At 42.3% G+C, this 24,821-nt stretch overlaps 1 protein-coding gene across 1 annotated transcript in view; it reads left to right on the top strand.

The window, feature by feature from the left end:
* The window catches only part of LOC139555388 (sodium/hydrogen exchanger 3-like), a 38,828-nt gene extending 15,410 nt beyond the window's left edge, over positions 1-23,418 (top strand). The window contains exons 6-13 of the mRNA XM_071369139.1: positions 4,206-4,276; positions 4,433-4,562; positions 4,855-5,006; positions 14,483-14,603; positions 14,727-14,900; positions 15,001-15,055; positions 22,507-22,587; positions 22,741-23,418. Coding sequence (XP_071225240.1) covers positions 4,206-4,276; positions 4,433-4,562; positions 4,855-5,006; positions 14,483-14,603; positions 14,727-14,900; positions 15,001-15,055; positions 22,507-22,587; positions 22,741-22,919 — 963 coding nt within the window. The 3' untranslated portion in view covers positions 22,920-23,418. The remainder of the gene's footprint in view (positions 1-4,205; positions 4,277-4,432; positions 4,563-4,854; positions 5,007-14,482; positions 14,604-14,726; positions 14,901-15,000; positions 15,056-22,506; positions 22,588-22,740) is intronic.
* Positions 23,419-24,821: the final 1,403 nt, after the last annotated feature.

Below are 24,821 nucleotides of genomic sequence, written 5' to 3'. Positions count from 1 at the left end.
CACATGCAATTGATTTGATGTACAGCACATCACAAATACAGTGGTTCTTCCTTTAAAAGTCACGAGCTTATGTCACGACTGTTAGTGGTAGATGGTGGCATTCTGTCATTGCACCACACTACCACAAGGGGGAGTTAGAAGGCTGATCTATCGGTAGTCTAAACTGTGGCACAAATTGACTATCTTTTTGTAAATTAATGGAGGTGTTTTCAGTCTGAGAGTCTCTCTTCTCTGGCACATAAAACCATAATATTCATCAAATGAATTAAGCTTCATTTCTAAAAATCTATCCCATATATTCCTTATATTCCTAAAAACTTTTTACCCCATTTTCCTCCCCAATTGGTAGTTAGTCTTATCTCATCACTGCAACTCCTGTATGGACTCGGGAGAGGCGAAGGTCGAGAGCAATGTGTCCTCCGAAACACGACCCAACCAAGCCGCACTACTTCGTGACACAATGCCCGCTTAACCCAGAAGCCAGCCACACCAATGTGTAGGAAGAAACACCATACAACTGGTGACCGTGTTAACGTGCATGCGCCCGGCCTGCCACAGGAGTCGCTAGAGCGCGATGGGACAAGGACATCCCTGTCGGCCAAATCCTCCCCAAACCCGGACGACGCTGGGCCAATTGTTCGACGCCCCATGGGTCTCCCGGTTGTGGCCGGCTGCGACAGAGCCTGGACTCGAACCAGGATCTCTAGGGGCACAGCTAGCAACTGCTATGCAGTGCCTTAGACCACTGCGCCACTCGGGAGGCAAGGCTCCCTTTGACTCTTAGGCCTACAGCTCCATGTCACTTCAATAATTAGCTTCTAAAAGATGCCCTCTGGTGGGCAAACTAGCACTAACTACTATTAATGGCAACAATAGCTGACACTTACACCTAAAGTCGGAAGTTTACATACACTTAGGTTGGAGTCATTAAAACTCGTTTTTCAACCACTCCACAAATTCTTGTAAACAAACTATAGTTTTGGCAAGTCGGTTAGGACATATACTTTGTGTATGACAAGTCATTTTTCCAACAATTGTTTACAGACAGATTATTTCACTTATAATTCACTGTATCACAGTTCCAGTGGGTCAGAAGTTTACATACACTTATGTTGACTTTAAACAGCTTGGAAAATTCCAGAAAATTGTTATGGCTTTAGAAGCTTCTGTTAGCCTAATTGACAACATTTGAGTCAATTGGAGGTGTACCTATGGATGTATTTTAAGGCCTACCTTCAAACTCAGTGCCTCCTTGCTTGACATCATGGGAAAATGTAAAGAAATCAGCCAAGACCTCAGATTTTTTTTTTTAGACCTCCCAAAGTCTGGTTCATCCTTGGGAGCAATTTCCAAATGCCTGAAGGTAACACATTCATCTGTACAAACAATAGTACGCAAGTACAAACACCATGGAACCATGCAGCCATCATACTACTCAGGAAGGAGATGAGTTCTCTCTCTCCTAGAGATGAACCTACTTTGGTGCGAAAAGTGCAAATAAATCCCAGAACAACAGCAAAGGACCTTGTGAAGATGCTGGAGGAAACGGGTGCAAAAGTATCTATATCCACAGTAAAACGAGTCCTATATCGACATAACCTGAAAGGCCGCTCAGCAAGGAAGAAGCCACTGCTCCAAAGCCACCATAAAAAAGCCAGACTACAGTTTGCAACTGCACATGGGGACAAAGATCATACTTTTTGGAGAAATGTCCTCTGGTCTGATGACACAAAAATAGAACTGTTTAGCCATAATTATGTTTGGAGGAAAAAGGGGGCGGCTTGCAAGTCGAAGAACAACATCCCAACCGTGAAGCACGGGGGTGGCAGCATCATGCTGTGGGGGTGCTTTGCTGTAGGAGGGACTGGTGCACTTCACAAAATAGATGGCATCACGAGGGAGGAAAATGACGTGGATATATTGAAGCAACATCTCAAGACATCAGTCAGGAAGTTAAAGCTTGGTCACAAATGGGTCTTCCAAATGGACAATGACCCCAAGCATAGTTCCAAAGTTGTGGCAAAATGGCTTAAAGACAACAAAGTCAAGGTATTGGAGTGGCCATCACAAAGTCCTCTCCTCAATCCCACAGAAAATGTGTGGGCAGAACTGAAAAAGCGTGTGCAAGCATGGAGGCCTACAAACCTGACTCAGTTACACCAGCCCTGTCAGGAGGAATGGGCCGAAAATTCACCCAACTTATTGTGGGAAGCTTGTGGAAGGCTACCCGAAACGTTTGTCCAAAGTTAAATAATTTAAAGGCAATGCTACCAAATACTAATTCAGTGTATGTAAACTTCTGACCCACTGGGAATGTGATGAAGAAATAAAAGCTGAAATAAATCACTCTCAAATCAAATCAAATTTATTTATATAGCCCTTCGTACATCAGCTAATATCTCGAAGTGCTGTACAGAAACCCAGCCTAAAACCCCAAACAGCAAGCAATGCAGGTGTAGAAGCACGGTGGCTAGGAAAAACTCCCTAGAAAGTCCAAAACCTAGGAAGAAACCTAGAGAGGAACCAGGCTATGAGGGGTGGCCAGTCCTCCTCTGGCTGTGCCGGGTGGAGATTATAACAGAACATGGCCAAGATGTTCAAATGTTCATAAATAAACAGCATGGTCAAATAATAATAATCACATAGGTTATTGAGGGTGTAGCAAGTCAGCACCTCAGGAGTAAATGTCAGTTGGCTTTTCATAGCCGATCATTAAGAGTATCTCTACCGCTCCTGCGGTCTCTAGAGAGTTGAAAACAGCAGGTCTGGGACAGGTAGCACGTCCGGTGGACAGGTCAGGGTTCCATAGCCGCAGGCAGAACAGTTGGAACTGGAACAGCAGCAAGGCCAGGTGGACTGGGGACAGCAAGGAGTCATCATGCCCGGTAGTCCTGACGCATGGTCCTAGGGCTCAGGTCCTCCGAGAGAGAAAGAAAGAGAGAAGGAGAGAATTAGAGAGAGCATACTTAAATTCACACAGGACACCGGATAAGACAGGAGAAGTACTCCAGATATAACAAACTGACCCTAGCCCCCCGACACATAAACTACTGCAGCATAAATACTGGAGGCTGAGACAGGAGGGGTCAGGAGACACTGTGGCCCCATCCGATGATACCCCCGGACAGGGCCAAACAGGAAGGATATAACCCCACCCACTTTGCCAAAGCACAGCCCCCGCACCACAACAGGGATATCTTCAACCACCAACTCTCAACTATTATTCTGACATTTCACATTCTTAAAATAAAGTGGTTATCCTAACTGACCTAAGACAGGGAATTTTTACTAGCATTAAATGTCAAGAATTGTGAAAAACTGAGTTTAAATGTATTTGGCTAAGGTGTATGTAAACTTCCTACTTCAACTGTAAATAACGTGCCATAGAATTTGGGGCTGCACGCAAGCTGTGCTGCAGTATGGCACAACTTTTAAAGGAAGAACCACTGTTTATACATACACACATCAAATAGGCTTCATCACATGTATAAGACCCATATTAAGGGTTAACTTAGTAGTTGGATGAGCGAAAATGTCCCTTTTTGACTGAATTCATTCTAAATGTATAGTCTTGTTACTATCCTTGTGAGGCAGTCCAGGTGTGCATTGGTCAGTCTGTTTCTCTGTTTTTGTTTCACAATGTTCATTGTTGAAAATGTTGCTTCACATGAAAAAGTGCTGACAAAAAATGTCACTTTTGCACACACTGCTTCAGAAGTGGATACTCTGGGTCTGTCACAAGGCTCCAGAAATGGGTAACACCTGATCTTAGATCATTTACAAACACAGTAGTTGTGTTTTGTGAGTCCGCCAGATCAGAGGCCGTAGGGATGACAACGTGTTACATTGATAGGTGCCATAATTTTGTCCTGCTTGAGCATTCTAAATGTAACGAGTACTTTTGTGTGTCAGGGAAAATGTAAGGAGTAAAAAGTACATTATTTTCTTTAGGAATGTAGCGGAGTAAAAGTAAAAGTTGTCAAAAATATAAATAGTAAAGTAAAGTACAGATACCCAACAAAAACTACTTAAGTACGGTGGGCGTATGGAAAATTAAGGGTGTTTATCAAGGGCTGAGTGTCAGTTGCTAAACCCCTCTTTTGTAAAACATCAACCAGCTCATCTAACAGTGTTGAAAATGGTCAAGCTAAATATAACCTTGACAAAATAAATCCATGGATCACCATTCCTTTTTATTTTTTCAGACCTTTGACCACATTCTTGTCGCCATAGAGGATATTTCTGGACAAATAGGACATAACTACATGAGGGACAAGTATGTAGACACTAACATCATATTATCAATTTCAATACGTTATTATTTATCATATTATGAGTATTATTTAAATGTATTTATTACATACCATACCTTCAAAGATGAAATGTAACACTACATTTCTTTGTTTTTACTCTCTTCTCGTATCCTTCTAAGGTGGAATAACTTTGAGGAGAGGTGGTTGTACTGGCTCTTGATGACGCCCTCTGCCAGGAAGTCTTGTGACCACATATTCAACATCTTCCACAAACTCAACCTCAAGGATGCCATGAGCTATGTGAAAGAGGTAAGAGTGACTCACAAGGTTGGAGAAAGCCCTGACAACTTAATACTACTGTAATTACGATGTTACACAATAGATTAACCAGCAGGATCACTGATTTACATTAACATTACAAAAAATATACTATTTTTGTTTCTTTTTTATAGCAGATGTTACAGCAGGTGCAGAAAAATGCTGGAGTTACTAAAACTGTTAAGAGCTAGTAACAGAAGCATTTCACTGCTACCATCTGCTAATCTGTGTACGTGACTAATAAACTTTGATTTGATTAAGTATTTTTATCCCATCATCATAGGGTGAACGCAGAGGCTCATTGGCGTTCATTCGGAAAGAAACCAAGATTGATGTGGATTTCTATAAGAAGTTTGGTGCCAACTTCTCAGAGATGATGCCTTACATCATGACAGAAAATATGGGATCGGATCATGTTCCAGTCTCCTCCATCTTGTAAGCAACATTGCCTGACAGTCCACATCTCAATGGCAAACTATTCCATAGGGCTCAGGTCAAAAGTAATGCTCTATAGGGAATAGGGTGCCATTAGGGACGCAGCCTTATGCATGTCTAAACACATGCATCACTAACTTGGGAAGGCGGAAATGTTTTTGGTATCTCAGATTGTTCTGGCAATTCTCACTTAGAAACTTCATTGAACGGAAGGACATTTGACATGGCCAACAAAAACAGGTTGAAGTAACCTCGGACAACCCTGGGGCAAAGTACAGGCACGAATGGTGAAACTGACATTGCGTGCAGCTTACTTACCCATTTTGCATGTTTTAAGTCAATCTCTCCTCAGAGCAACCTGCTGGAGCGTGGTTTCCCTTGTCGTATTGTTTCAATACGGAAGGTAGACGTCTGTATTAGTCTAGCAAGAGTGCAATACAGAACTGAGCGTATGATCTGTCACAGCGGCATCACCTTAGGAAAACACAAGCATGGTGTGTTCCAATGGTCCCATAGTCAACATCCCATATTTGGCACCAATGTAGCGAACGGCGGCGCCCAAGGCGCCCAATGGTGTCTATAGTTATAGCTAGCCGAACAGGTGAAAAGTGCCTGATGTGTCTAACAGTCTGGGAGCCAGTCTGCTTAGTGAAGAGAGCAAACGCACCCTTGCCAGTTGCGAGTCGTCAGTTTAGTAAAATCCCTACATTATAAGATAGGATGGAAATGATGTTGCGGGACAGTTTGATGGAAAACTAGTTACCAGCCCGAGGAGATTCTATACGAGCCTAGTGGATCCTTGATTTAACCTTTTAGGATGTGCTCCACACCCACATGAAAAAGACTATAGTATACTATAGTATTCACTGTAGTATTTTTGCTGACTTTACTGTAGTTTTTCCTATAGTGTTGCGTACATGACTGTAGTATTTAAAGTTTACTATAGTATAAATACTGTAGTAAAAATAAAAAAATAAAAACTACTATAGTAATAAGTAATGTTATTGCAGACTGTAGTATACTACAGAATTTAGTGTTGTGTTTTTGCAGACATTACTGTAGTATTTACTGTAGTGTTTTTTAAATTATTATATTTTACAGAGCAGTGGGGGCTTTCTCCTTGAGGAAAACTACTGGACTGAACTGCTCTTTTCATAACCTGTAGGGAACACAATATATGGTCTATACTTGGCATGTTGGTTTCTCACTTAGGAGTGGCACAAATTGGGTTATGGGGGAGGGAAAAGGGCAAGGTAAATGCAAATAAATACTGTAGCATATACTATAGTAATTACTGCAGTGTTTTGCAGACTATAGTATTTTGCAAACATTACTGTAGTATTTACAGTGCATGAGGAAAGTATTCAGACCCCTCAACTTTTCCCACATTTTGTTGCATTACAGCCTTACACTAAAATTGATAAAATAATTTCCCCCCATCAATCTACACACAATACCCCATTATGACAAAGCGAAAACAGGTTTTTAGAAACCAATCGGAATCCATGCTTCAAGACTGTTTTGATCACGCGAACTAGGATATGTTCCGGGTAGCCTCGGCGATTGACATTGATGTATACACGGACACGGTGACTGAGCTCATCAGGAAGTGTATAGGGGATGTTGTTCCCAATGTGACTATTAAAATCTACCTAAACCAGAAACCGTGGATAGATGGCAGAATTCCCGCTAAACTAAAATCGCGAACCATGGCAAGGTGACTGGGAATATGGTCGAATACCAACAGTGTAGTTAGTTATTCCCTCCGTAAGGCAATCAAACAGTCAAAACGTTAGTACAGAGACAGTGGAGTCGCAATTCAACGGCTCAGACACAAGACGTACGTGGCGGGGTCTACAGACAATCATGGATTACAAAGGGTAAACTAGCTACGTTGCGGACACCGACGTCTTTGCCCAGATAGCATCCCTAGCCGCGTCCTCAGAGCATGCGTAGACAAGCTGGCTGGAGTGTTTACGGCCATATTTAATCTCTCCCTAGCCCAGTCTGCTGTCCCCACTTGCTTCAAGATGTCCACCTTTGTTCCTGTACCCAAGAAAGCAATGGTAACTGAACTAAATGACTATCGCCCGTAGCACTCCTGTCATCATGAAGAAATTTGAGAGGCTAGTTAAAAGGTTCATATCACCTCTACCTTACCTGCCACACTAGACGCACTTATATTTGCTTACCGCCCCAATAGATCCACAGACGATGCAATCGCCATTGCACTGCACACTGCCCTATCCCATCTGGACAAGGGGAATACCTGTGAAAGAATGATGTTCATTGACTATAGCTCAGCCTTCAATACCATAGTACCCTCCAAGCTCATCATCAAGCTCGGGGCCCTGGGTCTGAACCCGGCCCTGTGCAACTGTGTGCTGGACTTCCTGATGGGCTGCCCCCAGGTGGTGAAGGTAGGAAACAACACCTCCACTTCACTGATCCTCAACACAGGGGCCCCACAAGGGTGCGTGCTCAGCCCCCTCCTGTACACCCTGTTCACCCATGACTGTGTGGCCACACACGTCTCCAACTCAATCATCAAGTTTGCAGACAACACAACCATAGTAGGCTGGATTACCAACTATGACGAGACAGCCTACAGGGAGGAGGTGAGGTCCCTGGCGGAGTGGTGCCAGGAAAATAACATCATCCTCAACGTCAACAAAACGAAGGAGCTGATCGTGGACTTCAGGAAAAAGCAGAGGGAGCACGCCCCTATCCACATTGACAGGACCGCAGTGAAGGTGGAAAGCTTCAAGTTCCTTGGTGTACACATCACTGATTATCTGAAATGTTCCACCCACACAGACAGTGTGGTGAAGAAAGCGCAAATAGCAAAAATTTGGCTTGGCCCCTAAGACCCTCACAAACTTTTACAGATGCACAATTGAGAGCATCCTGTCAGGCTGTGTCCCCGCCTGGTACAGCAACTGCACAGCCCGCAACCGCAGGCCTCTCCAGAGAGTGGTGCGGGCTGCCCAACGCATCAACTGCGGCATACTGCCTGCCCTCCAGGACACCTACAGCACCCGATGTCACAGGAAGGCCAAAAAGATAATCAAGGACATCAACCACCCGAGCCACAGCCTGTTCACCCCGCTATCATGCAGAAGGCGAGGTCACTACAGGTGCATCAAAGCGGGGACCGAGAGACTGAAAAACAGCTTCTATCTCAAGGCCATCAGACTGTTAAATCAGCCATCACTAGCCATCTTCCACCCGGTTACTTAACCCTTCACCTTAGAAGCTGCTGCCCTATATACATAGACATGGAATCACTGGTCACTTTAATAATGTTTACATACTGCTTTACTCATTTCATATGTGTGTATACTTTATTCTATTCTACTGTATTTTAGTCAATGCCACTCCGACATTGCTCATCCAAATAAATAAATAAATATACACTGCTCAAAAAAATAAAGGGAACACTTAAACAACACAATGTAATTCCAAGTCAATCACACTTCTGTGAAATCAAACTGTCCACTTAGGAAGCAACACTGATTGACAATAAATTTCACATGCTGTTGTGCAAATGGAATAGACAAAAGGTGGAAATTATAGGCAATTAGCAAGACACCCCCAATAAAGGAGTGGTTCTGCAGGTGGTGACCACAGACCACTTCTCAGTTTCTATGCTTCCTGGCTGATGTCTTGGTCACTTTTGAATGCTGGCGGTGCTTTCACTCTAGTGGTAGCATGAGACGGAGTCTACAACCCACACAAGTGGCTCAGGTAGTGCAGCTCATCCAGGATGGCACATCAATGCGAGCTGTGGCAAGAAGGTTTGCTGTGTCTGTCAGCGTAGTGTCCAGAGCATGGAGGCGCTACCAGAAGACAGGCCAGTACATCAGGAGACGTGGAGGAGGCTGTAGGAGGGCAACAACCCAGCAGCAGGACCGCTACCTCCGCATTTGTGCAAGGAGGAGCACTGCCAGAGCCCTGCAAAATGACCTCCAGCAGGCCACAAATGTGCATGTGTCTGCTCAAACGGTCAGAAACAGACTCCATGAGGGTGGTATGAGGGCCCGACGTCCACACCATGACAGCGCAATACACAAGGGGTGGAACAGTGGCAAAGGTACCCACAGGACAAACAGAATAATATTAGTCTGAGGAGAGATTAAATAGCATTAATACAACAAAAATAATTCTAAACACACCTTTAGTTTACAAAGTTAAACAGATGTATTTTTTCTTCATAATAAGCAGGAGTAATATTCTTAGATCAGAATGACAGCAGACTGTACTTCTATCCATGTCACTAAAGACTAACAAAAACAAAAGACAAATTTAACTAGAATGGCTTATCTTTTCTCCCCAACCCACCAAGAGGTAACATGTAGATATACACATTTCACAATAGGTCAGAACCTAAACAGCTAATTCATTCTGTTGTGGCGATTCAGAAGATTACTAGACAAAGTCATGTGGAAGTTTTATAGTGTAAAAATATAGTGTAAATCTAGTAGGGTTGTTGCCCTCCTACGGCCTCCTCCACGTCTCCTGATGTACTGGCCTGTCTCCTGGTAGCGCCTCCATGCTCTGGACACTACGCTGACAGACACAGCAAACCTTCTTGCCACAGCTCGCATTGATGTGCCATCCTGGATGAGCTGCACTACCTGAGCCACTTGTGTGGGTTGTAGACTCCGTCTCATGCTACCACTAGAGTGAAAGCACCGCCAGCATTCAAAAGTGACCAAAATCAGCCAGGAAGCATAGGAACTGAGAAGTGGCCTGTGGTCACCACCTGCAGAACCACTCCTTTATTGAGGGTGTCTTGCTAATTGCCTATAATTTCCAACTTTTGTCTATTCCATTTGCACAACAGCATGTGAAATTTATTGTCAATCAGTGTTGCTTCCTAAGTTGACAGTTTGATTTCACAGAAGTGTGATTGACTTGGAGTTACATTGTGTTGTTTAAGTGTTCCCTTTATTTTTTTGAGCAGTGTATATATATACACACATACACACATTTTTTTTTCTTCATGGCATCAGCTTTGATATTTCTATTTCTTAATTCCATTCTTTTACTTTTAGATGTGTGTATTGTTGTGAATTGTTAGATATTGCCGCACTGATGGAGCTAGGAACACAAGAATTTCGCTACACCTGCAATAACATCTGCTAAATATGTGTATGTGACCAATAACATTTGAGCTCAGGTGCATCCCGTTTCCATGGATTATCCTTGAGATGTTTCTTGGACTTGGAGTCCACCTGTGGTATATTCAATTGATTGGACATGATTTGGAAAGGCAGACGCCTGTCTATATAAGGTCCCAAACCAAGCCATGAGCTCGAAACCATTTTCCATAGAGCTCCGAGACAGGATTGTGTCGAGGCACAGATCTGGGGAACGGTACCAAAAAATGTCTGCAGCATTGAAGGTCCCCAAGAACACATTGGCCTCCATCATTCTTAAATGGAAAGACATTTAGAACCACCAACACTCTTCCTAGAGCAGGCCACCCGGCCAAACTGGGCAATCGGGGGAGAAGGGCTTTGATCAGGGAGGTGACCAAGAACCCGACAGAGCTTCAGAGTTCCTCTGTGGAGATGGGAGAACCTTGCAAAAGGACAACCATCTCTGAAGCACTCCACCAATCAGGCCTTTATGGTGGTGGCCAGATAGAAGCCACTCCTCAGTAAAAAGGCACATGACAGCCCGCTTGGAGTTTGCCAAAAGGAACCCAAAGGACTCAAATGAGAAACAAGATTCTCTGGTCTGATGAAACCTAGATTGAATTATTTGGCTTGAATGCCAAGCGTCACATCTGGAAGAAACCTGGCACCATCCCTACAGTGAAGCATGGTGGTGGCAGCATCATAAACCTGTTTTGCTTTGTCATTATGGGGTATTTTGTGTAGATTGATGAGGGAAAAAAATACATTTAAAGAATAAGGCTGTAACGTAACAAAATGTGGAAAAAGTCAAGTGGTCTGAATACTTTCCGAATGCACCGTATGTATACCTGTCTCTCAGCTCATACAGTAATGTAAGGGAGTGTGCACACTTATTACTATGAAATTATTAAATGGGGCACCACTTGGTATTATTCAGCAAGAAACTATAAAATAGTTACAATTATATCTACAGTTAACTTATAATTTGAAGGTAATTACGTTCTCAAAATGACAAGGCAATGCATTCTTGGAGACCGTAAATATTATACAAAAACAAAGAAGACTTATTTAGTCATAACCAGGGTGAAGCAATGGATATACAGGATGAATGAATCATGGAGATTGTAAGGGCATGATTCAGGCTACAGAATCAGTCACAAATAGGTAATGGGGATTAGAGGGACTAAATTCAAACCGTTATTCTTGATATTTCAGAATGAATCAAGGCAGGGATTATAGGAAAAATTTACTTTCAGAGGCCAGTGTCCCACCTAGCTATTTTAAGATGAATGTGGATATGTGTATATACTGTCTGGAACTAATGGTCTTCAGAGAACTTTCCAAAACAAAGGATTTCAGAAGTCCAGTACTTATCCACAGTCATTTTTAATCTTCATCGGGTCCCAGCTGATTCCCTCTCTGGCACTTTGGTTCAAACCTGCCACCCTTGTTGCTGATAGGAGAAGCTTTGATGTAGACTACAGGTGTGAGATGAGCAAAAGAGGGGAAGGACGACTCCTGCTGGGAGATTGCTGTGTGTGGTCCCCCTCTTCCTTTGTTCTCTGGCCACTGAATAGAGGTCCTTGTGGATTCTCATTTTGGTTTATGTCTGGCGTGGATGTGTTAATTCGAATCTCCTCTACACTAACAACCCGGCTTCCAAACGGCTTCTCCCCAAAAACAGCATAGAAGACAGCACTGCATCACAAACCATTGTTTTACATGGCTGTGTTTTAGTTTAGCGAGCAGTAAAACATTTACAGAACAAGAAACAAAAAGTTAGCTTACCAAACGTAAGACTAACTGCCACAACAAAAGCCCACGGCTAGTGATGGGATGATTGAGCTCTGACACTCTAATGCAATTTTCAAAGCACTACTGAATTGACATAACGCGCCAATGCTTGTATCAAAGTAACAATACCACGTGAAGACGTTTGAAGCCTCAGACGTCACATTACCATCTGACAGGTGTTGAACTAGTAACCGAGTGCACCGACCTCTGCTGGAACCTCTTTGTTTTAATCTAGATATTATTTGACCTGCTTAGTAGGTGGAAAGAACTCAGGGTGTAGAACCACATGGCAGAGGAATCCATCTTGAAATCGTAGCACACTAGTATCGAATCTTAAGTTTTTTTTATTTCTCAAAAATTGATTGTAAATTAAACAGCTCTGGTAGTTGTTATTGGTTATTATCAAATTATGAATCCAACGTTTTTTTTATATTTAAAAGTGACTTAAAAGTTTAATTCAAACCCAAAGCAAAGTTGATAAGGTCGTGACCTTATCAACGTAAGGTCATGTGACCTTATCAACGTTACAAAGCTTTACTTGATCCCTCAGTGGATCCCGCTGTGACTTCCCAAAAATGTACCTCTGCTGGACACTACATGGGTTGTTATCGACAGTCTAGATATTCTCCCCTACATCTTACCTGACAGGTGGGTCAGCCTGTAGAGCAGTGGTGAGTTTCTCATCTTGTGGAGACACCGTATAAAATCCCTGTATTTATATATATTTTTTATACATATTCTTTGAAACACTGGCTACATTGAATTTCAAACTTTTAATTGACGAGTTTAACATCCTAAATCATGCAATGGAGTCACCGTATTTTGCAAATTTAAACATTTATATTTTTTACTATGTTGCTCATTTAACAGCATCGATGGTATAGTCATAGATAGTTTCAAAGTAACGTTACCATGTGATCAATGACGTCTGAAGTGTTGTTTGATTACATGCTTTGTTAAACCGTATTTTGCAAAATGCAAGATCCCACAGATGTTGCCAGTGCTTTCTTCGATGCCAAGTTGCTTTCAAACCCCGACCTCTACTGGACACATTTACCAATTTAGTTTGATTTTTATCATCACTGCCCACGGGTATGGACAAGGAGAGTGCACCCTCCCTTGTCATCCGTGGCAGAACCACAAGCTCGCTAGTCAAGAGTTCTGTCTCGCTAACTTATTCTCAAATCTCACCTCGTCTTACACCAGCCACGAGGTGCCTGCCACTGACTACAACTTACACCTAGCCTATCAGAGGGCAAAGTGGAGGAATTAAAACATTGCTTACCTACCTGAACATTGCTTACCTACCTGTGCTTACACCTGTCGAATCGATTCAGATTTTCACAAATGCTTAGGGTTTAGGTGTTGATTTGGAATTGGGCCTGACACTACAACGTTTTTGACTTTGTACAATATGTAAGTCAGGGCCCGGTTTCCCATTAGCAATGGAACTTAGGCGTATGAGTGTCTTAAAGTGTTTTAAAGATGCGTCTTTCCTACAACGGCCGATGATATAACATGCATTAACCAAAACATTCGTTAAACGTTCGTTAAAGTGTATCGTTGAGGTATGTGTCAATACTGAAAGGATCGAAAGAAAGGCAGTGCTGCTCTCGGATCTGCTTTATCCAGTCAAATCATACCTTAACATTATAATTATTCCACAATACTGATGACGGATCAGCTTTTAGAAAGATATAATCTATGGCTGCAATTATTGAGGTGGCTTATTCTAATGCTTACACTAATATAATGCACTAAATGAAGACTTGGCACATAATTGTGCATGGAATATATTGAGGCTAAAATTACAAACCTATTTTAGCAAAAAAAATAGAACTCAGTTGAATGAACAATTTATTTCAATATTGAATTATATAGGCCTATGTGGCCTATACTGTAGGCTATTTATCTTTTAATGCATTCATCTCGGTTTTCATTTGAAGTCTTTTCATCCCTCGCTTGTTTGTAACAATTGCGACAACATTGGCAACTTTGTATTTGTAGTCAACTTCGTTGTGAAGTTATCGCCGTCACAGAGAGACAGATAAACGTCTTGATTCAATGTTTAGCGGAGATCTTCTGTGTATAAAGTGGCGTGGTATGGAAAAAGCACATTTAACAGCGCACTTAATTGTTCCACAAGTGGTCTGAGGCAGTCAGTAAATAACAAGCATTTTAAAATGTTGGTCATTTAGCAGATGCTCTTATCCAGAGCGACATACAGGAGCAATTAGGGTTAAGTGCCTTGCTCAAGGGCACATCGACCGATTTTTCACCCAGTTGGCTTGGGGTTTCGAAACAGTGACCTTTCGGTTACTGGCCCAATACTCTTAATCACTAGGCTACCTGCCAAGTGCAACTTTAGTAACGATGGTTTTGGGAAACAGCTCAGAGATTTAATGATGCTCCTACGAGGGTTCTAACGATGAACCTTAAGATGCTTTTGGGAAACCGGGCCCAAATAGGTTTTCAGAGTCTGCCCTCCAGTGGCCAGCAAATGACCAACAGTGAACATTTATGTTTCTTCCCTTCTAGATGGGACAGTACACCCTCTGTCTGCCTGGACATGCATGAGCAGGACCTGAAGATGAGGGAGTCAGAGGACGTTAATGCACACCATCTACTGCAGCAGCACTTGTACAAAGGCAAGAAACAGGTATTTCTTAGTTGAAGACAATTAGACCCCCCCCCCCCCCCCCCCCAAAAAAAGAAAAAATCTCAGGGGCGCTAAAAAGCTATCTGTTTTTTACCCTCTTCCTCTCGTTACTTTACCTAACAGCACAGACACAGGTACAGTCGGAAGCACCTCGAAGTCAACAAGGACAAGAATGAGGTGCAAGAGATCTTCCAGAGAACCATGATGAGCCGTCTAAAGTCCTTCAAGTCAGCCAAAATAGGTGTCACTCCACCCAAGAAGATAACCAATCACCTGAAGAAAGACCAGCCACAAAAGGTCAGGGATGACCACACATTTTCTCCTTCCCCCTTGTCTTCATAACCTCTTGGAGGCAATGTGATAATATGTACAGTATGTTGTGTATTTAAATTTTTAGATGCCAAACGGAAAATCCACGGATAACAGTAAAAGCCATGCTAATGGGGATGAAGGTACTTCTTTGCTCTTTTCTTTTCACTTCTCTTTTGCATTATATAAGAGGCTTGAGGGAAGGGGCGTTCTTGAATTATGGTGGTGTGTTTTTCTGGATTTTCTTGGGGTACCTATTCTAAACCAACTACAGTGCCCTCAGAAAGTATTCATACCCCTTAACTTATTCCACATTTTGTTTTATTACTGGCAAGTGTCTTCACTGACATTTTCAACCTCTCCCTGACCGAGTCTGTAATATCCACATGTTTCAAACAGACCACCATAGTCCCTGTGCCCAAGAAAGCGAAGGTGACCTGCCTAAATGACAACCGCCCATAGCACTCACATCGGTAGCCATGAAGTGCTTTGAAAGGCTGGTCATGGCTCGCATCACCATCATCCCGGAAACACTAGACCCGCTCCAATTCGCATACCGCCCCAACAGATCCACAGATGACGCAATCTCAATCGCACTCCACGCTGCCCTTTCACACCTGGACAAAAGGATCATTTCATTGACTATAGATCAGCATTTAACACCATAGTACTCACTAAGCTAAGGACCCTGGGACAAAACACCCTCCTCTGCAACTGGATCCTGGACTTCCTGACAAGAACACATCTGACTCACTGATCCTCAACACTGGGGCCCGTCAGAGGTGCATGCTTAGTCCCCTCCTGTACTCCCTGTTCACCCACAACTGCGTGGCCAAGCAGTGCCAGGACAACAATTTCTCCATCAACGTGAGCAAGACAAAGAAGCTGATTGTGGACTAGAGGAAAAGGAGGGCTGAACACACCCCCATTCACATCAACGGGGCTGTAGTGGAGCAGGTTGAGAGCTTCAAGTTCCTTGGTGTCCACATCACCAACAAACTATCATGGTCCAAACACACCAAGACAGTCATGAAGAGGGCACGACAACACCTTTTCCCCCTCAGGAGACTGAAAAGAGTTGGCATGGGTCCTCAGATTCTCAAAAAGTTATACAGCTGCACCGGTCGTGCATCACCGCCTGGTATGGCAACTGCTTGGTATCCGACCGTAAGGCGCTAGAGAGGGTAGTGCGTACGGCCCAGTACATCACTGGGGCCAAGCTTCCTGCCATACAGGACCTAGAGTTGAAGTCGGAAGTTTACATACACCTTAGCCAAATACATTTAAACTCAGTTTTAAACAATTCCTGACATTTAATCCTAGTAAAACTTCCCTGTCCCTGTCTTTATTTTAAGAATGTGAAATGTCAGAATAATAGTAAGAAGAATGATTTATTTCAGCATTTATTTATTTCATCACATTCCCAGTGGGTCAGAAGTTTACATACACTCAATTAATATTTGGTAGCATTGCCTTTCAATTGTTTAACTTGGGTCAAACGTTTCGGGTAGCCTTCCACAAGCTTCCCACAATAAGTTGGGTGAATTTTGGCCCATTCCTCCTGACAGAGCTGGTGTAACTGAGTCAGGTTTGTAGGCCTCCTTACTTGCACACGCCTTTTCAGTTCTGATGCCATCTATTTTGTGAAGTGCAGCAAAGCACCCCCACAACATGGTGCTGCCAGACTCCAAACATAACAATGGTCATTATGGCCAAACAGTTCTATTTTTGTTTCATCAGACCAGAGGACATTTCTCCAAAAGTATGATTTTTTTCCCCCATGTGCAGTTGCAAACCATTTTTATGGCGGTTTTGGAGCAGTGGCTTCTTCCTTGCTGAGCGGCCTTTCAGGTTATGTCGATGTTTTACTTTGGATATAGATACTTTCGTACCTGTTTCCTCCAGCATCTTCACAAGGCCCTTTGCTGTTGTTCTGGGATTTATTTGCACTTTTCGCACCAAAGTGCATTCATCTCTAGGAGACAGAACGCGTCTCCATCCTGAGCGGTATGACGGCTGTGTGGTCCCATGGTGTTTATACTTGCGTACTATTGTTTGTACAGATGAACATGGTACCTTCAGGCATTTGGAAATTGCTCCCAAGGATGAACCAGACTTGTGAAAGTAAAAATAAAAAACTGAGCTCTTGGCTGATTTATTTTGAGTCAACTTAGTTTAAAGGCACAGTCAACTTAGTGTATGTAATATTTACCCACTGGAATTGTGACACAGTGAAATATAAATGAAATAATCTGTCTGTAAACAATTGTTGGAAAAATTCCTTGTGTCATGCACAAAGTAGATGTCCTAACCGACTTGCAAAAACGATTGTTATCAAGAAATTTGTGGAGTGGTTGAAAAACGAGTTTTAATGACATCCAACCTAAGTGTATGTAAACTTTCGACTTCAACTGTATGTACTAGGCGGTGTCAGAGGAAGGCCCAAAAAATTGTCAAAGACTCCAGTCACCCAAGTCATAGACTGTTCTCTCTACTACCACACGGCAAGCGGTACCCAAGCGCCAAGTCTACAGTCGTGGCCAAAAGTTTTGAGAATGACACAAATATTAATTTTCACAAAGTCTGCTGCCTCAGTGTCTTTAGATATTTTTGTCAGATGTTACTATGGAATACTGAAGTATAATTACAAGCATTTCATAAGTGTCCAAGGCTTTTATTGACAGTTACATGAAGTTGATGCAAAGAGTCAATATTTGCAGTGTTGACCCTTCTTTTTCAAGACCTCTGCAATCTGCCCTGGCATGTTGTCAATTAACTTCTGGGCCACATCCTGACTAATGGCAGCCCATTCTTGCATAATCAATGCTTGGAGTTTGTCAGAATTTGTGGGTTTTTGTTTGTCCACCCGCCTCTTGAGGATTGACCACAAGATCTCAATGGGATTAAGGTCTGGGGAGTTTCCTGGCCATGGACCCAAAATATTGATGTTTTGTTCCCCGAGCCACTTAGTTATCACTTTTGCCTTATGTCAAGGTGCTCCATCAGGCTGGAAAAGGCATTGTTCGTCACAACTGTTCCTGGATGGTTGGGAGAAGTTGCTCTCGGAGGATATGTTGGTACCCTTCTTCATTCATGGCTGTGTTCTTAGGCAAAATTGTGAGTGAGCCCACTCCCTTGGCTGAGAAGCAACCCCACACATGAATGGTCTCAGGATGCTTTACTGTTGGCATGACACAGTACTGATGGTAGCGCTCACCTTGTCTTCTCCGGACAAGCTTTTTTCCGGATGCCCCAAACAATCGCAAAAGGGATTCATCAGAGAAAATGACTTTACCCCAGTCCTCAGCAGTCCAATCCCTGTACCTTTTGCAGAATATCAGTCTGTCCCTGATGTTTTTCCTGGAGATAAGTGGCTTCTTTGCTGCCCTTCTTGACCCCAGGCCATCCTCCAAAAGTCTTTGCCTCACTGTGCGTGTGTAACCGATGTGAAATGGCTAGCTAGTTAGCGGTGGTGCGCGCTAATAGCGTTTCAATTGGTGACGTCACTCACTTTGAGACCTTGAAGTAGTGGTTCCCCTTGCTCTGCAAGGGCCGCGGCTTTTGTAACGATGCTTCGTGGGTGACTGTTGTTGATGTGTGTAGAGGGTCCCTGGTTCGCGCCCGGGTTGGGGCGAGGGGACGGACTAAAGTTAAACTGTTACACGTGCAGATGCACTCACACCTGCCTGCTGCCATTCCTGAGCAAGCTCTGTACTGGTGAATCAACTTTAGGAGAAGGTCCTGGCACTTGCTGGACTTTCTTGAGCACCCTGAAGCCTTCTTCACAACAATTGAACCGCTCTCCTTGAAGTTCTTGATGATCCGATAAATGGTTGATTTAGGTGCAATCTTACTGGCAGCAATATCCTTGCCTGTGAAGCTCTTTTTGTGCAAAGCAATGATGACGGCATGTGTTTCCTTGCAGGTAACCATGGTTGACAGAGGAAGAACAATGATTCCGAGCACCACCCTCCTTTTGAAGCTTCCAGTCTGTTATTCGAACTCAATCAGCATGCCAGAGTGATCTCCAGCCTTGTCCTCGTCAACACTCACACCTGTGTTAACGAGAGAATCACTGACATGTCAGCTGGTCCTTTTGTGGCAGGGCTGAAATGCAGTGGAAATGTTTTTGGCGATTCAGTTCATTTTCATGGCAAAGAGGGACTTTGCAATTAATTGTAATTCATCTGATCACTCTTCATAACATTCTGGAGTATATGCAAATTGCCATCATAAAAACTGAGGCAGCAGACTTTGTGAAAATTAATATTTGTGTCATTCTCAAAACTTTTGGCCATGACTGTAGGTCCAAAAGGCTCCTTAACAACTTCTACCCCCAAGCCATAAGACTACTGAACAATTAATCAAATTGCCACCCAGACTATTTACATTGACCCCCTCACCCCCCTTCTTATTTTTACACTACTGTTACTCGCCGTTTATTATCTATGCATGGTCACTTTACCCCTACCTACATGTAGAGATTACCTCGACTAACCTGTACCCTTGCACGTTCACTCTTCATGCAGCTTTGTCTAACGACAACCTACTGTCATGTAACAATGACAAGCAACTTTCATGTAACACTGATGTCACAATGTCAGATGAAAAAGAATGACATGACTTACTTTCAGAGGAGCAGCGTAGCACACACAATTGATGCCCACAAACAAAGCTGTGGGAAGTTTCCCTGAAGCCAATGCAGAGGATAAAGAAAAATGCCAAAAACCGGGATCGAAACAGAAACCTTTATGACTTCAGTCTAACGCTCTCCCAACTGAGCTATTTCGGCAAGTCGCTAAAAGTAATTCTGTGGCACACTTGACCATACACATGCAAGTGACTCACGATTTTGACACTCAAAAGTTACCTCATGGCCAGAACGGGGATCGAACCCACGACTAATACCGTACCCCATGTATATAGCCTAGTTATTTTGTAACTTTAAAAAAAAAACTTTAGGTTATTTAGTAAAAAAAATATTTCTTGAAGCTTTTGGTGAGAAGTGTAATGCTTTAATATTTAATAATTTCTTCCCCCCCCAAATTCATATTTATTATATAAATAGGCCTCTTTAATTTTGTCTGGCTTGCCTTTTCAAATAAAATTTAATATTTTTTGCTAATATAATTTAAAAAAACAAACACTTTGTATTCAGGACAATAAGTTAATTGCTTTGCCATATTTTTTTGCAGTATTACTTTAGTGCCTTGTTGCAAACATTATGCATGTTTTGGAATCATTTTATTTTGTACAGTCTTCCTCCTTTGTTGATCCATCACAGCCATTAGACTCTAACTGTTTTAAAGTCACAATTGGCCTCATGGTGAAATCCCTGAGTGGTTTCCTTCCTCTATGCCAACTGAGTTAGGAAGGACGCCTGTATCTTTGTAGTGACTGGGTGTATTGATGCACCATCCAAAGTGTAATTAACAACTTCACCATGCTCAAAGTGATATTCAGTGTCTGCTTTATTTTTACCCATCTACCAATCTACCCATCTACCCTTCTTCGCAAGGCATTGGAAAAACCTCCCTGGTCTTTGTGGTTGAACCTATTTGAAATTCAGTGTTCAACTGAGGGACCTTAAAGATAATTGTATGTGTAGGGTACAGAGATGAGGTAGTCATTCAAAAATCAGGTTAAACACTATTATTGCGCACAGAGTGAGTCCATGCAACTTATGTGACTTGTTAAGCAAATGTTTTATTCCTGAACTTATTTAGGCTTGCCATAACAGCGGGGTTGAATACTTATTGACTCAAGATATTTAAGCTTTTCATTTTAAATTAATTTGTAAAAATTTTGAAAAACATAATTCCACTTTGACATTATGAGTTATTGTGTGTAACAAAATGTGGAAAAAGTCAAGGGGTGTAAATACTTTCTGAAGGCACTGTAATATGGCAGCTTAATGACTTTATTTACTACCATTATGATAACATTGTGCCACCAGAGAGTAGTAACACCAATGACGGTAACACCAATGACACATTTTTGGTAATTGAGGGTTTTCTTTAATGGAGGTCATGATTTACTAAAGCGCTATGATTAATAATTTTGCCCATAATGTAATTTCCCTTATTTTAAATTGAGTAACACCAATGAAACTTTATATTTATGTAGAAGTATTGCTTCCTTCCCTCGAACCAGGGACTCTTTGCACACATCGACAACAGTCAACGATTTATATGCTACTAGCACACACCAGTTAAACTCACCCGGGTCACGGCACCAATATAACAGTATTGCTACCGTCCCTCTTCTTTGCTCCAACCTGGGCTTGAACCAGGGATCATCTGCAAACATAGACAGCAGTCACCCACAAAGCATCGTTACCTATCGCTCCACAAAAGCCACAGCTATTTGAAGGTCTCAAAGCGAGTGGTCAACAATTGAAATGCCTCTAGCGTGCACTGCTATCTAGTGTGGTGGCATCTTTCTGCTTTACCAAATGAGTAGAGTTACAAACTACACACCAGTCAGAGTTATACTTAAACTACATCTTTAATAAGCTTTGCAATAGCCTTTGACTTTCAATGATGCGCTATCTCTAATGAACCATTGAAAGTGACTACAGAAAATTACAAAAATCTTTTATAGCCAAGATACACCCCTCTCAACCTACATGACGAACCACAGATCTTAGGAACTCTTCACAAAGGGACTCTTACTTGAGAAAGGAGTATCCCTTAACCAGATAACATTCGCTATAAATTATCGTTCAGTTTGGTCCCTCAGACGAGGTTCTAATTCTCGTTCCTGGTACTTCATAGCACAGAACCATTACCTCATGTTATCTGGAATGCTCTTTAGGTTTTATCACCCAAAGACATCATAAATCTCCTCTGTCAGTGCTATCTCATAGAAGCCCATCCTCAGTGGAACACACACACACACAATACTCTATTCTGTCGAATGTAACAAATATTATAATGTAATACAAGCATTATAACATCATCTTGCAATTTTCCATGACACTAGCTAACCATTTCACACCGGTTAAATTTAGACACCAAATTATCAATGCAATCCTCAATTTTCTAACATACTAAATGGGTGTGATTAGCTAGTACTTTTCTTTTCAATGTAAACCCCTCCTAAGTTTAACTGGAGGGAATGCTTGTATGTCTTTGGAGTAATTTCCAAGGACAAAGCTTACTGACACATACAGTATCATATTTGTAAAAATATATATATATATATTTTAATAGCCTTTGTTTTTATTGACCTTATTTTGTTTACTTAGCATTCAAGATAGATCTCTAAATCCCCAAAACATGTCACTACAACTGTACTGGGTCCAGCCAATTTGCTTACCTTAAGTACTTCTAACATACTGTAAAATATAGCGTTTTATTATTGATGAACAGTTCAATATAAACAAAAGTGTATGATGTAACTATATATTCATCGTTTTAAACTTTTATGGTTGCAAGGGCGAGGGACGCAAATACCACCACAATCCAAGACCTACCAGGGCGAAAAAAGATGAGGCTGATTACATTTGCTTTCTGCCATTCAGGTTTAGATACCTCTGCATAAATAACATAACTTAAGTGTTTTCTGGTTGGCTGTTTCTCTCTGCCTTCAGATGGAAAGTTTTCTGAGGGAGACAGTGCCTCTGGTTGCGAGGCTGCTGACGGTTCATTCCCCATGAGAGCCTGTAGAGGTGGTAAGTCTTAACATCAACTCAAAACTACTGAAGTAAACCAAGTTAAACATGTCAGTCAGACCCAAACACCTGTCACTAAACAACAATAAGCTCACCTCTTAGAGATCTTTCATTGAAATCATTGAAATCATTGAAATCTCCTTCCTGGTCTAGCTGGAATCTTGAACCCAGCCCTCAATGCAGAGATGGACCCCATGCCACCAATGCAGCAGATTCCGCCATGGCTGGCTGAAACCGAGGTGGACAGCAGCGCCGTGGTCCCTTCTCAGAGGGCTCAGCTGAGTCTGCCCTTGACACCTAGTGTTAGAAGTTCACCTAGGGGTCATGATTGAGGCTGTACCAAATGATTGATGTATTAGAATAATTGATTATGCTTATGTTGTATTAATAGAAGGGGAGGGGTTATAAGACCCCTCCATCTTTACATCTATAGGGTCCTAGAGTACACATTAACAATATATACACATTATGAGGTTTTAATATTGTTCCACAGTTGTTTTCTAGTTCTCTCTCTTTCTCTCTGCCTCTTATAAGGAGATAAGACTAGTCAGACATTCCCACTATAAATCAACTTGGACATTTACTGCTAAGCTTTTAGATAACACACTAAACGCCTTATTTTTATAGCTTTGTAGGCATGGTTTTGGTCTCATGAGTAGAAGGTAATGACGTAGGCAGAGACATTACTAGGGCTGGACTTCGGGTTTGATAAAATAACTTGTGACCTTTTCTTTGATGCAGAACTTACTCGGAAACATGCGTGCTATGTTCCTGATTGTCAACTTCTGTCTGCAATTGCATTAATAAAAGTTTTTGAATGATTTAATTAAAGATATTGTCATAATGCTAATTTCACCAATGAGCCAATGATTGACAAGGAACGAACCCTAACACTAGCAACCTTCACCGCCTGGCATCGCTGCACCTCATCACCCACTCCTTCCTGCTGGCTGACTCCCCTGCCACACAGGAGGACACTTCTGAGCCCCCACCACCACCTTCCACACAAGATGGACGTGGTCAGGGAACCCACATGTAACCCTTCCACAAACTGACCTCCTTTGACCCCTAACCCTGGGTCCAGGTCCTGACCCCAGTTGGCAAACATCAGACATGTTTTTGTGCTGTTCAGTTGTGTAATGATAGTCTTGTATTCCAGACAATTCATCCCAGGTCCTGTCAACCTTGTGCTCTCCAAATAAGGCTTTGGGTTTTGCACAATTTACTGACCCATTCCCTTACTATACACCATATACCATTTCTTACTGTGTTTAGTTGTAGGTTAGGTTTTTCAAAGGAAAGAGGACAGTACTGTATGCAACTCCATTGTAACACAGGGAGATAATCATGAGAGCATCACCAAATAAGAATGATTGGACATGTGACCTCGCAGTCCAAATCCATGGTCAATTCTGACAAAACCAATCCCTTTAACAACCCAGGCTTTGACTGGCTCGCTTAGATCCCATGCTGCCTGACAGTAAAAGTTAAACCACACTCACCATAAGTCCATAGAATGACACCAAACAAGCAAGTTTATGCATGTCCTTTTTGTGACAACCTCACCCCTCAAAGAACCTACATTTATATTGTAGATATAGCAATTTTAGATATTGCAATTTTATCAATGGAAGGTCTTAATTGCTTTGTTTTTTTTTCTATTTTTGAGAGACTTGTATCAGCCTGTTGTCCTTTGCATTAACTGACGAGTGTGAAGTAACACAAGCGTTGACAAAAATGTACCTTTCTCCAGGGAAACGACCCAGGACTTTTATTCAGGGAAAGAAACAGAATGCGCCAAAGCGCTGGGTAACAATCAAACCAAATCAAAACCTAGCTCATCTTTGAGCTTTTCTACACGGGTCGTCCGTTCCCTCTCTGCAACCGGACAGCTGAGCTGTTTACCGGCGTATCCAACAAAAGTAACGTCCGGTAGGTTCCTGTCCAGTTGGGTTCGATATTCATCCCAGGGTTGGAGGGCCCTGCATGTCAGCTCTTGCTGCTCCAGACCAACAAAAAAATCTGTCCAAAGCCAGGTTAAAACAGCCACCGCCCACACTAATTAGATTCAGGTGTGTGTAATTAGGCTCTTACCCTTCCGGGCCATCCTCTTTCCCGGCCAACAAATGTAGCCAACAAGCAGGAATATACAGGCCTTCACACACCCACCCTCTCACTCCATCACATAATCGAAGCAGAATATTTATCAGGGGAGACATATTCACAGACGGTGA

The sequence above is a fragment of the Salvelinus alpinus genome, chromosome 26 (genome assembly GCF_045679555.1).
Source record: "Salvelinus alpinus chromosome 26, SLU_Salpinus.1, whole genome shotgun sequence".
NCBI lineage: Eukaryota > Metazoa > Chordata > Actinopteri > Salmoniformes > Salmonidae > Salvelinus > Salvelinus alpinus.
The sequence above is the reverse complement of the archived record's forward strand: the minus strand, read 5'-3'. Positions and strand labels throughout refer to the sequence as shown.